The sequence below is a fragment of the Melanerpes formicivorus genome, unplaced genomic scaffold (assembly GCF_026170545.1).
Source record: "Melanerpes formicivorus ecotype bairdi unplaced genomic scaffold, bMelFor1.0.p_v2 SCAF_36, whole genome shotgun sequence".
Classification (NCBI taxonomy): domain Eukaryota; kingdom Metazoa; phylum Chordata; class Aves; order Piciformes; family Picidae; genus Melanerpes; species Melanerpes formicivorus.
In genome coordinates, this window is record NW_027142388.1 from 3854287 (window position 1) to 3871339 (window position 17053).

Genomic DNA, 17053 nt, shown 5'->3' on the forward strand with positions numbered 1-17053 from the left:
CAGTTTCTCCGTGACAAACTCAAAGGTGCTAAAGTGTGTGATCATCACCTGGGGTCCTGGACCATGCCCCGTGCAGGAAATGGTACTGACTTAAGATCAGTGCAGAGAAGATGCTGTGGAAGGTGCTTTTCCAAGTCTGACAACTTGGTCTCCAGCTGAAGTGCCCAAGAACATCCTTGAAGAACAGAGCAGATCAAGGGAATGCTGTTGGCACAATCTTCAGCAAGCTTCTGTAACCATTACACTGAAACAGTGAAACCCGCCTATGCATGCACCGAGGATTTCTGGCATGGAAACAGCCTCCTTAGCAGGGACCATCTGTTTCAGGGTTTCACAGAACTGCATTGAGCTGGCACAAAACTAAAACAGGCCATGAAAAGAGCTTTACAGGGTATATGAGTACATAAACCTGCAAAGAGTCAACAGCTCGTAGGCTGATGATTACCTAGCTCTTTGCATTCATTCATATCTGTCCTCTTTCCCACTGAGCTGCTTGTGCTGGACACTACCTCCATGCTGTAAATCAGGTCAATTACTTGCTTTCTCAGCAAGTGTGCTCACAGATACAACCTAAAAAGATCAGAGTGGGATAAGGTGGTGGTCAGAGGCAGCTGTGTTGTGTGACAACCCAGTGTACAGCAACATCAAACACACAGCCCAGGAGAGGATTCCTGGATGGCTGTAAAGATCATCACTAGCAACTGGAAAAACACTAACACAACTTGAGGGAATGTGAGGAAGGAGCAGACTGTGGTACAGGCAGGCAGTGCGGCAGGGTCAGGGTGCTCAAAACCTACCCGCTGCTTGCCTGCAGCACCCCAGCATCATATGGGTAACTAGAACGTCATTCTCAGGCTATGCCACCAATCAGAAGGAATGAAGGTTGCAGACAGCACTGAGCTGAATCTGGATGACCCAAGTGTCTCTGCAAGCCTTATGGTGTTTTGCACATTTCTTTCTCTCCATTAGCTGCAGCCTAAGCTATCTGAGACACTGGTTTCCGGTACTCAACAAGGAAGATGTAAAATCGACAGAATTTGATGAGCTGCCAGCGATGTGACTAGGCTGCAAAGACTTTGATATTTTACAGAAGCTCCGAGTAAAAATCAGCTGCCTCTGCTGCCAAGTGTATGTTACTGTTTTTATTAAAAAGAAAAATCTTCTAAGGACAAATAAAACCAAACAAAGACATCTCAGCCTCCTGTACTTTTGTTCCACGGTAAGCTCCGACAGGACGGTTCACTGCCTATCTACTTGCCATACGCCTTCAAGTTTATTCTTTTATTCACTCCCACGTTTTAGCCCCTTTCGTTTCAGACAAGGAACAGCTGCACAGATGCTCTATAAATAAACTCCATAACTTATTGGAAGAGGCCTTTTGTTTATTTTTTTAGGCTACCACATATTCCCAGTTCTGCACTCTACAAAATGGAGTCAACTTCAGCTGCAGCTTGGGTCTATCTGATGTGCTCAACCTTATAAGCCGTTGCAATTTTTTAGCTGCTAATAACTAACTTAATGCACCTGATTTTATGTTCATGTAACTGCTTTCTAACTATGTTAGGCCCTAAATTGACTTAACTATCAGAAATAAATTCGACAAATGGTCCACAGCATGGATAAACCTCAGTGAGATGTGAACACCTAATATCTAATTCTCTGAGTACTTTTAAACAAATCAGTGCATTTCCAAGCAGACAGGCCTCTCATCCTGGTACCAAAAAGACAATCTGTTTTGTCTGCTCAGAGGACCAGGCAGACCTTTCTGACTAAAATCACTAATCTCATTTGTGTGTGCAGGAAGTGTGACAAATGGCTAGAGTAGTTTATCACCCATATGTAACCATCAAGTCATAAAGGGAATAAGATATTAGCCTCCATAAACAAACTAGCATTCTGTTTCTCAGCACAGCGGAAGTATACAATTAATGAGATAAGGATATGAAACACATGCTACTGATAAGGAGCCTGCAGACACAGCACAGGCATAGATATGTCTCCTGATACCCAAACAAAAGTACATGCCATCAAAAATTTTATGTTGGGAATCAGATCTATAAAAAATGTTGTCTCAGATATCTACAGAGAGTTTCATGGTCTATGTACCAGGTCACTGTGAACACCGTTTTTGGTGCTACAGTTTAAGTGTAAGTGCAGCTGAAGCTAATCAGAGGTTATGTAGAAACTTCAGTGAGACCAGAAATTCAGTTATTCCAAGCACAGTCCTTATTTAGACACCTAAAGTTCCATGAAGAACACAATGAAGTTGCTGGAATACTGAACACCCAGGAACTATTATTCATTTGCATTCAGTTTTCTTCTTGACCCTAGCACTAGAGTCTGAACCTTGGTCATGAGTGATTTCCTGTGTGTTTGGGGGTTTTTTGTTTTGGTTTTTTTTTTCCCCCTATTTTGAGGGTGCTGGAGCACTAGAACAGGCTGCCCAGAAAGGCTGTGGAGTCTCAAAACCCTCCTGCAAACATTCCTGCGCAACCTGTTCTAGATGAACCTGCTTTAGCAAGGGAGTTACCCTAGATGATGTCTGGGGATCCCTTCTAACCCCTACTGTCCTGTGGCTCACAGCTGGATGAGCTGACCCCTGGACTGAGATTTTTTCATACCAGTTTGTTACTACAGGCTTCATGTCTTGGTTTGGTTTTTGTTTGGTTTGGGTTTTTTTCCCTGCAAATGCCCCTTTTCCTCAGAACGCAGATTTCCTTCCCATGGGCATTTGCCACAAACTTTTCTGAAGACAGCGTTTCCAGGCCAGCTGAAGCAAGCGAATGGGTGAAGTGTGCAGATTCAAAATGAGCTCATGAGAAGTGAGCATGCAGAAAAGAGTTTGTGGTATTGGAACAGCTGCTTACGAAACCCAGAACGAGAACTTCGCTGCCGAGTCATGATATATATAATCATGCCACAAGTGACAGTCTTCCACAAGGTGAGCTGTGCACAGAGCGGCACTTGATACAGCAATGGTGTCTCCATCCTGCCTCCTGCTAGCGCTGTTTTTCACCATGCTTTCACCATGTCTACCTGTGGTAGTTTTAGGCTGTGCCCAAGAATATTTTCCACAGATCTTGAACACAAAATGATAGAATGCAATAAATTACCATTGGATGTAAAAGGGAAAATAATTGTAAGGTCTAAAGAATCCCATTGGTCTGATAATAACAAAGTTAGTTCTGTAAACAAACTCTGTCTTATTTTCCAGTTCCTTGACTCTAGCAGATACTAACTGGTGCTTCTGCTAGCTCACTGACCTTGACTGCATTCTTTGTTGTGGCTAAGTATTAATAAGCTCACTCTCTGCTTTTCTCCTTTTTTTCTCGTCTCATGTACAGGGGAGGAAGGGGGGAAGAGGAGGGAAGCTGTTGGTAACCCCCTGGTTTTGTCCAGGGGGGTTCTTTTGTTGTTCATCATTGTAGTTTTGCTTGTAAATACAGCTTCGTTTACTGTCAGCTGAGCTGGTCTGGCAAATGTTATGCTGGAGTGTAATTTCAACCCACAATATTGCCAACCAACCTATCTGATGTAAACAGGGGCAGAGCCAAAATACTGATTTAGTGTTTCCCCTACAGCTGCTTTCATGAGAAAATGAAAACTGTTATGAGATCTTATAGACAACCTCTGGTTTGGGGCCAGTTGTTTTGAACTGGTGGTTTGAACATCCCTCTACCACCTGGGAGCAGCGGCAGGTTTGGGTCGGTGAGGTCTGGCAGTGCTGGAAGTGATAGGCTCTGCCTTATGCTAAATCAATTCAGAGCAGCACTGGAGCCTTAAAGGAAGTGGTCAGCCTCAACAGCTGGTGCACAGTGAGGCAGAGGCAGTTTAACGGGGAAAATGACAACCAATAAGGAAAAGCAACCCCAGCTCACACTACTTCACTACTTGTGATCTCCAAACACTGCCCTGGCACACAGAAAACCCTTACCTCCCCTGAGAAGTTATGGGTTGGCTAAATAAAAGAACCTTGTCCCCACACATGTACAGAGAAGGAGCTAGACATTTTCACAACATTATTTCTCTGAGAGACAAAATTAAGTTTCTTAACAGCCAGCAATGGAGGAAAACAGTCCTATGATTTATTTGCCTTGAGACTCTACAAAGAATTCTTTGGCCTTTTTCCATTAAGATTTCACAACCTATGTTATAGCCAGTGGGAAATTGTTTAATTCCCAAACCATGCCCTCAATCATAAAATCTGTGGAGATCATTATTATTTATGTGGTGCCACGGGCACGCATGGCATTTCAGACAAATAGGAGATACAGCATCTGCCTTCATTCAGAAGCTTCAGTGAAGTCAACTGCTCATGTGTATGGGAAGCAGCACTCAACTGGTCCTAAAGCACACATTCCTCACTCAGTGAATTAAGTAATGATACTCACCTGGGAGTCTGGAAACATTTAGACAGGTGAATACTTGGGAGACATGCCATTACTGTCTAAAAATTTGTGACATGATTTCATTAAAACTTAAGTAATTTGTTACTTTGTAATGGCTTTATGGTCAAAATATACTTAGTCTTGGATTGTGAATTTCTGATAATATGAGACCATGTCTCTGTGAGATCAGCCCATAAATTCTGCACTGCTAGCAGCTTGTTGTCTGTGTGCACAGCACTGGGGAGGAGCTCACAGGCTCCATCACACAACTCTAAGTACACAACGTAAACGACTGAAAGGAAGTAATTCATGGGATTGTTGCCCCAAAAAAAGTGTTTACCAGGTCTCCACATCAACTTCCTGAAGTATATAAAATCCAGCCTTGTTCTGATCTATGAAAAGTGAGCACTTATAGCTCTTGGTTAAGAAAGAGTTTGGGACCATCCACCTAGAAGGCAAAACTTCACCATGACAGAGGTTGTGCAAGAGGCAATTATTGTCAGCAACTGTCGGCAGGAGCAGCCTGACTGAGACATTCTCCTTTGGATTTGCATATGCTTTCAACTACAACCTTTGCACTAGCAATGAAGGTATACAGGACTTATTGACTGAACAAACAGGATATAATAGATATCAACAATTGTTATGAGACTCAGATATAACAGAATTCCAGGAATTTTAATGTTGACATTGATAAGTCGCTCACACCCTCTCCTACTTCCTTGTTAATATACAAAATAAGGTCTATGTGCCTGCCTTTCTGGACAGCTGAGCAGCAAAGGAGCCCAAAAGAAACAATTACACCACCTCTACATCAAGAAGTGTCATTATTGCACATACAAATAAGGCACATGTGGACAGCAATGGTCAATCAAGCATCACTGGTACATTGCACACACATGCAGACGTGCCCTGGCCCTGGAACAGCAGCCCTAAAACACTGGTACCTACGGCACTCCTGTGAGGAAACACCAGCAACATCCTCTTCAGAAAACAAGGGAGCTTGTTTTGCAATTCAAAGCTTGCAAATAAGAGAATATTGACTGGTTTTTGTTCACACTGTAAGGGTCACAATTCTTCTTCAACAGAGTAGTTTTAACTATGATCCTAGTCTTTAATGCACAAATGAAAACCTGTATGGGGGGCAGAGGAGAGGAAGGGAAACATCTCCCACTGGTGTTGAAAACTCTCCTCACTCATGTCTTAATCCTCAGGATGTGACTATCTAGGTGAAATCCACTATATAACCAAAGAACAAAACAAACCCCCCTCCCCTGTAGGCTTAAAGTCAAACTGAAGAAGCCCCCAGACTCTTAATGTGAACTCACATGTCAGAGTTGTCCCTTGCCAGGTGCATTTCAGTGCTGTTGTCTAACCCTATTTTTCGTGTTCTGCATTTCTTTCGTGTCAGTGGATATGCAACAGGTAGTGGAAACCTCTGCAATCAACATCAACAGAAGTGAAAGAATTAGCTGTAAAATGACTTACGGAGTAGCCTCTTCCTGAAAGCGATTGAGCAGAACTCTGTGGGAGGAAACAATATGCCACAGTAAGTAATGCAAGAGAGTCTGTGTAATGTAAGATAAGAATCAGTTTGCGATTCCCTCCCCCAGCCCAGGATTCCTTAGGGGAAAACTTCACAACCAGAGAGCCTCAAATGGTCTTCTGACATTTTGTGTGCCGCCACAGGACTAACAGCAGAAGAACATTTCCAGGTGAGGGCTCTGGGGCTAGGTCAGACAAGGCTTTCGTAAGCTGGAGCAGGGCTTGAACAGCCCCTCCCAACCAAGGTAAAAGCTCCCAGCATGGGATGCGTCTCCACCTCAGCAGAGCAGGTGCTCTGAACCGGCCCTCTTCAGTACGGAACAGCAGCTTCCAAGGAACAGAATGTGTGAGGATGCTCTCCTGAATCAGGGACGAACATTTTGCCTCATCAACTCCAACTTTCAATTATGTAACCATATATCCCACTTTCCATTCCCCTCCATGAATTTGTGAGCCTCCAGCCCTCATTGCTGCATTACCATATGACAACTCTATCTGAAACAACAATAGCAGCACAGCACTAATTTATCATCTCTCAGAGCTTTAATAAGCATTCTGTCCCCTTTGAATAAGCTAAATTACATTGTTTACTCCTGCCTTTCATTTCAGCTCCTCCTGCTCCTTTCTCTACCACATCCTTACCTCTTTCACATGCTGCCAAATCATTTGGTTCTCTTCCTTTTCATTACACCATCTCCAATCACTTGGATCCCTTCCCCTCTCTACAACCCAAGGCTGTCAAGCTGCTGTTTTCACTGGCAATAGTTTTTTTGAAGCAGCTAAATGAATTCCACCTCTATCTCCAGCTCCTGCTCTACGCCTTCTTTTTGGAAATTAGAAAGAAGCCAGGAGCAGCGGTGGCATATGACACCACACGACCCAGCAAGTACTCTGCAGGCCCATTTCCAAGAGTGATTTATAGCCACAATGCCTGCACTACGTGATTTTATTAAACAAGAATCAGGGAGTCTTAGCAGCCCTGTTTCTAGAGGGTACCAAAGCCCAGACAAAAATACCAAACCATTGCAGGCTGATCTCCAGGACCGTTCGTCTTTGCGCAGCAGTTATCATGTTACTAAATCACCACGACAACACAATACCCCCAAAGAGACTAATGCAAACTAATTGCAGGCTACTGCAAATACTTGCCATTTTCCACCAGTAAGATAACAGTTCCATTGTACTACCAGTTTGCAAACCTTTTGATCAGAAGGTATCTCGATATACGCAAAAACCTTTCCAGATTCCTGCACTCAATGAAAGACTTGATTGTCTTCTTGGTTTGCTCATGCATGCCGTGTGCCACCATCCTGCAACTGCCCTAGACACCAGGGAGGCAATTTGGCAGCTAAGTGCCCATGGAGGAGAGTTCCCAAAACAAAAAGGTGCCAACAGCAAAGCCCTACAATTAAGTGGAGGGTGGAGGGCTCCCCATGAACCCTCTCACCACAGGAACCAGGGCGCCAGACAGAAGGAAAGCTGTGGCACAGCTCTTCACAGCCCTGCAGCCACTGGGTGACTGGGTGCCAGTCCCTGTCCCTGGTGTGCAATGCCTTCACCTCTGTCCTGCTGTAGCTCAGAAGACCTCTGTTCTGCTACTAAGGGGCAGCCTGAGATAATAACATACTGCTAACAGTGTTTAACTTATCCCTTTTGCATACTGACTTGGCCTCTGCCTTCAAACACTACAAAAAAAGCAAGGAGTTATTTATAAATCTCTCTAATGTACATACCCCAGAAATAAAGCTCCAGAATGGTGAAATGAAGGGCAGTAGCATTTATCTCTGGTTTTGAGAAACTAAGACAAGCCTATCCCCTCTCTCTAAATACTTTTTGTAAAACCCCCAAACAAGCCATGAAACAGAGAGCCTTGCATAGAGAGAGCCATGGAATAAATAGCCCTGCATAGAGAGAGCCACAGAATTCAGCCTTGCATAGAAAAAAGGTTAATAACAATATCCTGCTACCTACATGAGCATGCTGAACAGCTGAACACAATTATCTGTTCTGACACTTTGGACAGCAGGTAGTTCACCCCAGCTACACACAGAAATGAAGAGAAGGCAAATCACGTGCTTGGAGAGGGGGGATGAGGAAAGGAGACTGGGTGGCAGTTCTCAATCTTTCCCCCTGCCCCATCAACTCAGATTTAACAAAGACTGACAAGGTCTAACAAACTGGGAATAAGAACCAAAAACAGAAACAAGGTTTCATTAGAAGCTGCTCTCTGGGGAAACAGCCTTTCAGAGCATTTTCACTCTAACAGTCTTTGAGCCTTGTGCATGCCCAAAATATTTTCATGGGATGGAGCAGCCCCTTGGACAACAAATTCAAACACGCTAACCAACAGATCTGCTTTTCTTAGATAACTTTGAGGCATATCAAGCTAAGAACCTCAGGAATCTGCAGACCACTGATTCAAAATCACTGAGTAGAAAACAATAAAAGCAATTGCTAAATAAAGTTTTACATCAGAAATAATTAACTGGCAATTTACTCTGGCATTTTTGACATCTAAGGGAGGAACTTCTTCCTCCCTTACAAATTTTAACACTGTAGTTCCTGGAAATCGGGGGGGAAATGGCTGGAGTTTTTTCCCCTCCTCAGAATTTTATTGCATGCATAAAGTCAGTAACTGGCAAATGCTTTGGATTCAACTCATAAAATCCTTTCCAACAATTAGGTTTATGCACAGCCATGTACCACACTCTTCAGAGTTAGATGTGCATAAAAATGCATACAAACAACAAACCACTACTGCTTTCTTGGTTAGCTGGGAACACTGCAGGCTCTTTAGGAGGATCTGTACCAACTGCCACATGTAGAAACCTTGAAAGCCCCGACTAGTATCAGCTATGAGTGCTGGAGCAGAATGGTTTGCATGCAACTGTGATGGATGCTCCCAAGGAAAAAAAAAAATCTTTGGGGGTTGATATAAACATAGCTCAATCCATATGTCTCTATATCAAGATCAAATAATGAGAAAAGTAATCAATTGTGGCTGCAAATATAAGAAATCTTAGTGGAAGTTTAACTTGGCAGCCACCCAAAGTTGAAGGAACCTTCTCTGACTATGAATGAGTGCTTGTCTGGCTGGAAAGGCTTACAGAGGCTCTTATTTACAAGATAGGAGCTTTTACATGGAGGGATGACATAGTAAATAGACTTTTCTGAGAATAAGACTTCTATTTTGGTCAATTTTCTCCTAGTCTGAACCCGAAGCAGTGGGGTATAATGGTCACCACAGTACCCAGCTAGCCACATTCACTGACCAGCACAGCACCTGCCTAGTGGGTTTGCTTTACCCAAAACCCAAACCAGCTCACCAAAACACAAGCAGGCTCTGTTCCAGCCGTCAAAGACTGTCTGAGGAAAGCACTGCCGGCAGGAAAGGTGCAGCCAAACAACCAACTGAGTGTCAGAGGACTGTGCCCACAGCTGGCCAGCTGCAGCCAGACACAGGAATAGCTGCCATGTTGTACCTTCCCCAAACCCTTCACGTGCAAACCTCAGCACTGCAGAAGTGGGAGATGTGCAGAGCACTGTGCTGCCTGCTCAGAGCAGGCAGGGGCCAGCAGACACAGCCTGCCAGCCCTCTGGTGAAGCCACGGTGGTGTGTGCATCCGATACAAGCTTGCAGATGCTGCTGCCTTTGGCTTCGGCTGTGACATGAAGCAATCCTGAGCAGTCCTTCAGGGGGGCAGGGGCCCTCTCTGCCTGGCTTAAGCACCAGCTTTTGTGCCTCTCATGCCCCTTTCAGCACTATCTGCAATACCCTGGGTTTCTAAGGGAGACTGTTACTAGTTAGGGGCAGAGCAAGTGTGGTCTGTGCATTTAATGACACATAAGTGGATCTACAGTGCTAGATGGCATTTGTGCAGAGAGATAAATGGCTTATAATATTTTGCAGATGATGTGCTCTTTTACAACTGAAGATTTTTGGTTCCTTTTAAGCCCAAGGTTAAAACAAAACCAGACAGCAGAGACAAGACATTTCAGTTATGTCACAGAGTGAATTATTTCTACCCTGGGATAGCTCTTGTGTTAATTACACTGGACAAAGAAAAAAACCCAACACCTTTTTTGGCAGCAAAGACAAAATCCTACTGTTGAAAGGCTCTACTATTCCCCCTCTGATGTCCTTGAGAGTTTGAGTTGCACTGCAATCCGCAGTTGCATTGAAAAGATTTCTTCCTTTATTCCCAATAAGCACCTCAATTGCCATTTAGAAAAGCACATCATGACAAAAACCTCACCAATAACCTGCAGCAGGGTTTCCAAGACTATTAAATTAACAGGAAAAGTTATTTCCCTTGTACAAATAAAAGCATGGCCATCCACTGTTCTTGAGAGGCAAAAGAAATCAAGGAATCCTGTTGGGTTTCTTAAAGCCATTGGGTTATTTATTGAACTAGAAAGACAGTAGGAAAGGCTTCAATACCCAGTAATAGTGAAGGTAAGAGGGCACCTTGAGCCAATTCCCAACTTTCAATGAGTTAGGCAGGTTTCAATTTCAATCTTTTCCATCCTTGATATATGAACTAACTGTAAGGAGATTGCATAGAAGCAGGTGATGGCAGCACAGTCCAAAAAAATCAGCTCTTGTTGTGAATATTAATTTCTCTCCTCTTTGCCTAAAAGACCTAAATGTCAAGAGGTCATCCCAGCTTTCCTGAAATGTGCCACTTCTCTTGGCTCCCTGTCAGCTCTTGGAACAGCCATTTTGGGCAGGGGACAGACCCCCAAAAGAGCCTCCATGCCACCCCCATGTTACTGTGCAAACTGAGGCAGAGAAATACTTAGATACGCTCAGTGGCAGCTGAGGAGTCTCCAACAGAGGACGGAACTGCAGACGACTTTCCAGCTCCTATTTAGTGCCTCATCTTGCCCTGCTGAATCACAGGTCTGAATGTATCATATGACCCAATGCCACAAGCCTGAGTTAATTAATTAGCATTCAGCAGAGTTAGTAATAATAATATGGAGAGACTTTTTAATGATGTACAGCATTTGTTCAGGGTGAAAACTCACCTCAGCTGTACCTGTCTTGGACTGTTTCCCATTTAGCTCAATCCTGCAGTCAGATAGGACCAGGGCACAAGGAGTCATGGCTCTTTACCCGTTCAGAGAATATTCAACAACAGGACATTGGTTCAGCTTTGAACACCACAGAAATCAAGTGTTTCCTTTCCAAGAAAGTCACTTCTAGAACTCAAATGTCTTGGAGTGGGATGAGTAAGTAGAAAGAAGGGCAAAAAGGGCCAAGGGCTGAAGATATCCCAGACCTTAACAAGAAGTTTCTTAACACAATTAATTTCCATGGTCACACTCCTGTCTTTTAATACAATGAGTTCAACTGATTTAGCAAAGGTCACAGAGTGCATCTGATGTTCACTTAGATTACAAACCAGGACCTGACAAGATAACCACAATACATGATGAATGATTTTGGATGTCATGCAAAACTCAAATGTGTTCCTTCCTTAATTCACTTGTTTTATTATGTTGGATAAAAAGAGGTGATTATGCTTGAAATGCTACAAAATCAATTCAGTAAGATATCAAACTACACAAGGTCTAAAGATCTGTAACTGCCTTGGTAAGACACAAACCAGCTTCTGTACCAAGACACTTAGTTTCCTACAGCTGATGGCCATAAAGCAGCAGAAGGAAAAGAGGCTGCTGGCCAGGACAAATGCACCAGATATATCAAGCCAGGAACAACATGAAAAGACCTCACATTTCTGAAGCACATGAAACATGCACAAGTGCTGCTCCCATTCAAACCATCATCCTCCCTCAGCCAACCTTGCTAAAACTTCTCCAGACTTACTTGAAGCTTCAGGGGAGCATAAATGGGAAGAAAGTCAGTCATTACAACTTTGCTCTTAACTTCTGCTGCAGCAGTTTTCATGGAAGCATTTGTTATTTTGAGGAACACAAAAATAAAAGTAGATGGCATGCCAAAGTGACAAGAAGTTTTGCCTCCAGAAGGTGGTGACTCAAAGGGTTTCATAATCCAAGCATGTCGACTCAAACCAGTTTCCCAAGAGTCACAGAAAACTGTCTTGTTGCAACCTTTATTTCACTAAACTCTGTGATGCTCTTACTCCTCTCTGGGAATCGGATTCTACTGTGTTATATGCTGGGAACAATGGACAGCAGATGCCACAAAGAGTTTGCAGTCCACATGTTGCTATCCCAGGCCTTCTAAAAACATCCCTACCGCACCGAGGTGTACCTAGTCTGAGACATGCCAAGCTCTGCTGTCCCACCGCTGCCCCACCTGGTGCCAACACCAGACATCCAACACCTGCCAAAGTTTGCAAAGTAGATAAAAATAGACCTGTGGTGTGTCTGTGGTCCAATTCTCACTTCAGAGGCTCATTTGATCATGCTTCTGGCAAGGTACTTCAGCCTGAGGCACATGTAACGGACCTGCAGCTTTGTACCCCACTGCTGCTTTAATCCCTTTGCCCCAGGAGGGAAAGCGTGGCACAGAAAGGAGGAGGAAAGGGGGAGACAGTGCCTGTGATGGCACACAAAGAAAAGCAGATCACAGTGAACTGTTTGAATTAGAAATCACAGAAGTTATTTCGTATTCATCTAGCAGAGAATTTTATATCTAGTCTATACGATATGCTAAACACTTATCAAAGAATATTTTGGGAGAGGAAAATCTCTGCGTTTCCTAAAAGATTGCTTTTCCTGTATTATGCTTAAAGAAAAACAAACATATGAGGATAGGATGATGAAAAATTAGAACAGGTAGTCTTGGGGATGGAGGACGAGAAGAAAAAGCTCTGAAGAACTCAGTAGCGGTGCGTGGTGGCTTTATGCACAGCTGAAGCGAATCCCTTGAAAAGGAGAGTTTTGACTCTTAAGTGGCCAGCACCTCTTGCAACATATTTCCTAATCAGAGAGTATTTATGGTCGATATTTTATATTTCCAATTTCCCCCTAAGGGCTCGTGAGAAAGCAGCACACCTGCCAACCTTTTCAGCTGGGCCAATAATTGCCAATTTGCTCTTTGCCTTAGTATATCACTCAATTTAGCCCTGGCTGTGCCCTGCATACATCCTCATTCATCTCTGTGCCCCCATGACAATTAGAGTGTTAGCTTCAGCTAACTAGGGCAACTATTCTACTAGGGTTGGAAGACAATTATTAGTCTATTTTCCCATCTTGTGGCAACAAAATTGAGAATCCATGACAATTACATTCAGCAATTCTGCACTCTGCCGCCTGCTCCCCCTCTCTGCCCCCACCTTCCGAATATTTCAAATTATCACAGCTCTACTACCACATTCAAATTTTCCATGTTCACAGGGAGTGAGGCTTCTATTTAAATGATAATGAGGGACGATCCATTCAATTTAGTGAGGGAGAAAATCCATTAAAAAGCAGGCAGTTCTTAAGCTGATGGGTCAAGAAAAAGATAAAACCCTTTTTTTTCCCCAAGCCATTATACAAGGCTCTGTGCGGATTTTCGGACCGTTCAGGACATCAGAAAAGATTAGGACAATTATGGAACATGGGGGAAAACCAAAACAAAATGCCCAAGCCTTCCAACTTTTACTTGGGTCAACACAACAAAATAGCAATATGGCTTATCTGGCTCTTAATTCTCTGGCAACTTCCAATTACCTCACTATGAAAGAGAGCAGGGGAAAATCCCATTTGGAAAAAAAGGCTGTTGACTCTGTGTTGGTTGTACAAGGCCTGAGACTACTGTGTAATAGGGATGTCAGCTTTAGGAGTAGGCTTTAAGGAAATTCTACATTAACACTGGGAACGGTAGCAAATTCCCATCCCCTCTTCCTCACACCATGCTACCTGCTCTGCAAACCTAAGCTAACACTCTTGTTATTCTGCTCTGAAGTTTCATCATCTGGATGAAGAGACAAGCCTCAACAAATCAACCCTCTGCATCCAGAGATGACTTTACTAAATCATAATAAGCGTTTTTTTTCCCCCCAGTGACCCATAATAAATGGTGCTCAGTGTAATGTCTGGAAAGAAGAACTATACAAGACAGACAACTGCCATCCTGCTATGAAGTTGTAGCACTCTACCCACAGAACTTTCACTGTGGCAAAGAAGCAGAAAAACATTCTGGGTTTTGTTGTGGATGGACCGATGGTTGTGCGTGTGTGTGCAAGACATAATCAATCACTTGCTTCAGTTTTCTTTAGAGTGCAATTATTTCATGACAGACCAGGCCACCTCTTGACTTCATGGTCCATTAGAGACTAATGACATGCCTTAATGTAAATAAAGAACAACTTGCTGGCACCCTATTGAACAAGTCACCTCAAGAAACAAATCACACAGAGGAGCTAAGCTGTTCATAATAGTGCCTTCTAAATGGAGACCGACAATGAGGCCTGAGGGAGGACTCCAGTGCTCCTAAGGTGGCAGCACTGAATGCTACAGCCCACACTTCCATGCACATATTTCCCACCACACCTGCTGTGTGCTGCCCTACAGCAGCCAAACCTGCCGCCTCCCACCTCATTTACTCCATTGTTCACCCAAGTTAATGGGCAAAGAGATGGGAGGGAAAGGCAGCACAAAAAACAATGCTGAAGGCCAAATGCACCAAGAAAACAGCAGGAGAGCTACTTGAGGGAGAGCAAGAAACAGCCCAGGTGCCTCCTGCCACACAGCGTCTGTCAGGCCAGACGGCCACCCCAGCACAGTCGTGTGCTAGAGACTCGATTTTTAACTACTAACCACGAGGGAAAAATGTCCCTGCCTTCCCTTTACATCCCTGCTGCCCTGTAGCTCTTCAATTCTCAGGGCCACATGTAAGAGGCTGCATCAGTTCAGCTGCACAGCCCCTATTTAAACAGTGTGCTGGAAAGCATAGCTTCAGAGCCATACAGGGACTAGGCACGGCTGGACAGAACAGTCTGTAGGAATCAACACTCAAGAAGGTGTTGTCGTCTTCTCTCCCTTTCCCTGCTCCCTCTGCACAAAAAGACAAAGTCTGGTGCCTTATTCCTTTGCACACAAATGGGGAAAACCACCCAACTGCACCCATGGGGCCTTCCAAGACTTTCTGAGAGTCACTAAACAGACTACAGAACATTTACCGGTACACGAGGAAACGTTATACATAATTAAAGCTAAATTGCACTCGTCAAATAATGAACGCAGAGCATTCCGTGATTCATGAACCTTCCTTTTCAAATTGTTTAATTACTAATCTGAAAAATACTCATTTGCAATGGGTTGCCAGGTCATGAGAACAGCTTCACTAAAGCTCTAAAGTATGCCCCAGCCTTCAGGCACTGCCCAAATGTCCCTGCTGACTTCAAAAAATAAATAAAAAAATAACAGAGCGCCTCTTCCCTGCTGAATCTCACTGGCTGCTAAATTAGCTTTGAAGATTCTGCAGGAATTAGGCACTCAGACTCAATTCCTGCAGCCTCAGCCTGCAACACTGGGGGCAAAGGGAAAGGAGGAGAAAAAAAACCTGGCAGTGCCTCGGCTTAACAAGAAAAGTCTCCAAGCCCACTTAACGCTTTGACCTTAGCTAATCGCTACGTCTGAATACGTTATTTCTCTCCCGAGGCCCCATGTCATGGCACAGCAATGCTGCCAGGCGCCCCTGCTCACATACCTGTCAAGAGTGGCCAAGGGGAGGGGGAGGAGAGAATTGCACGAATGCGTGTGTACGAAAAATGATGATCATTATTGACTAATAACACAGCCAGAGGCGCCCCGCAGCAAGGGGATTTGTCCGGAGGGCCCCCCCTCGCCGCCTGTCCCCACACCAGTGTGTGGGTTCTGGTTCCTGGAAGTGGATCACAGGCCACGTTGTTTCTTCTCTTCCTCCCACTGCGTTGGCTGTTTACAGCGCCCCATTCACACTCCAAACATGTAGAGAGAATTTTCCCTCGTCACATTTCCCTGTCAGAGCTGTCAAGCTGAATCCCGCTTTAATCTGCCAAAAGCACTTTTCTGCTGACATTTTTAATAAATACTTTCAGCTTTTAAACACATTTGTGGGAGCCATTTTCCCCCCTTTTTCTCCCTTCTCCTCCTGTAGAATGGGCTCTGAAAGCCTTAATAGCAAATACATTACACTTATCAAAGGCTTCCCCCCCCCCCCCCTTCCTTTTGCATCCTGAAGCGGAGGTAGTGTTTTCAATTTTAAAGCTAAATTAACTGTCCAATTGAATTTAGCTGGTGTGAGCTGTTTTCTGTGACAGGTTTTAGTTATGAAGCATATTTTACATTAATAGAACTCAACATGAAAACCACTCGCTTTGGGATTTCTGTGGCTTGCCACTGAAATGGCAAATTTAATATTTCAGACATGCTCGTGCCAGCATTTGATTATTGTTCTTCATTTAAATCTCTCCTAACGGGAAAGGTCCTAATTAGTAAAAAATCATGTTTTAATGAAGGCGAAATGCTAATTGCTAACACAAAAAAGCCTTCATATAAAATTATCCCAGCACTGCCATTGATTTCTTGGTGACTCAAAAGCCCATTTGTGTGTTTACACACTAAGGCACCGTTTGCTTTTTGTTTTATCATAACATTTCACTCAACGTATCATCAAATTTCCTACGAGAAAGACAGCTTTCCCCCAAAACTCTTTCGTATCTCGGAGGCAGGAAGCATAAAATTAAATGAACTGACTTTGCACCCAAACTACGTGATTATATTCAGCAGCTAAACCCAAAGACACTGCAAAAAGCTTTTCAACACAACTTCTGTGAGACAACAAAACAAAGCATCAAGCCATTTATCCCCAAGGAATAACAATTCCATTTTGTTTTCCCATCTCCGATCTTCCGCTTATCATATTATTTGCACCATGATTATAGTGTTTGTAAGGCAGCTCAACCACTTAAGCCATAACACTCAATCATGACATAAAAAAAAAGTTATTACACAGTGACCTCTGGACGCCAACATTTGTTCAGCAAGATTTATGAAAAGCCATGTCAGCAGCGGGAATTGCGGCAATGAAGCGATGCTTTCTCCTCAATGGTACTTACATCACTGAGACGGTCCCTTGAGCTGCTCCGCTGAGAGCTTGTGGCCTCCCTGATGCTGTCTTCCTCGCTATTTCTGCCACTTCTGCTTGTCGGGACCTTCAT

At 43.8% G+C, this 17053-nt stretch overlaps 1 protein-coding gene across 17 annotated transcripts in view; it reads right to left on the reverse strand.

Moving 5' to 3' along the window:
* The window catches only part of FBRSL1 (fibrosin like 1), a 563615-nt gene that overhangs the window by 293259 nt on the left and 253303 nt on the right, over positions 1–17053 (reverse strand). For 15 of the 17 annotated variants that reach the window (XM_068157346.1, XM_068157360.1, XM_068157355.1 and 12 more), the window contains exons 3-4: positions 16952–17053; positions 5877–5912 (exon numbers count right to left, since the gene is read on the reverse strand). In XM_068157346.1, the coding sequence (XP_068013447.1) occupies positions 5877–5912; positions 16952–17053 (138 nt within the window). The remainder of the gene's footprint in view (positions 1–5876; positions 5913–16951) is intronic. The other 2 variants (XM_068157356.1, XM_068157350.1) reach the window with 1 other exon arrangement.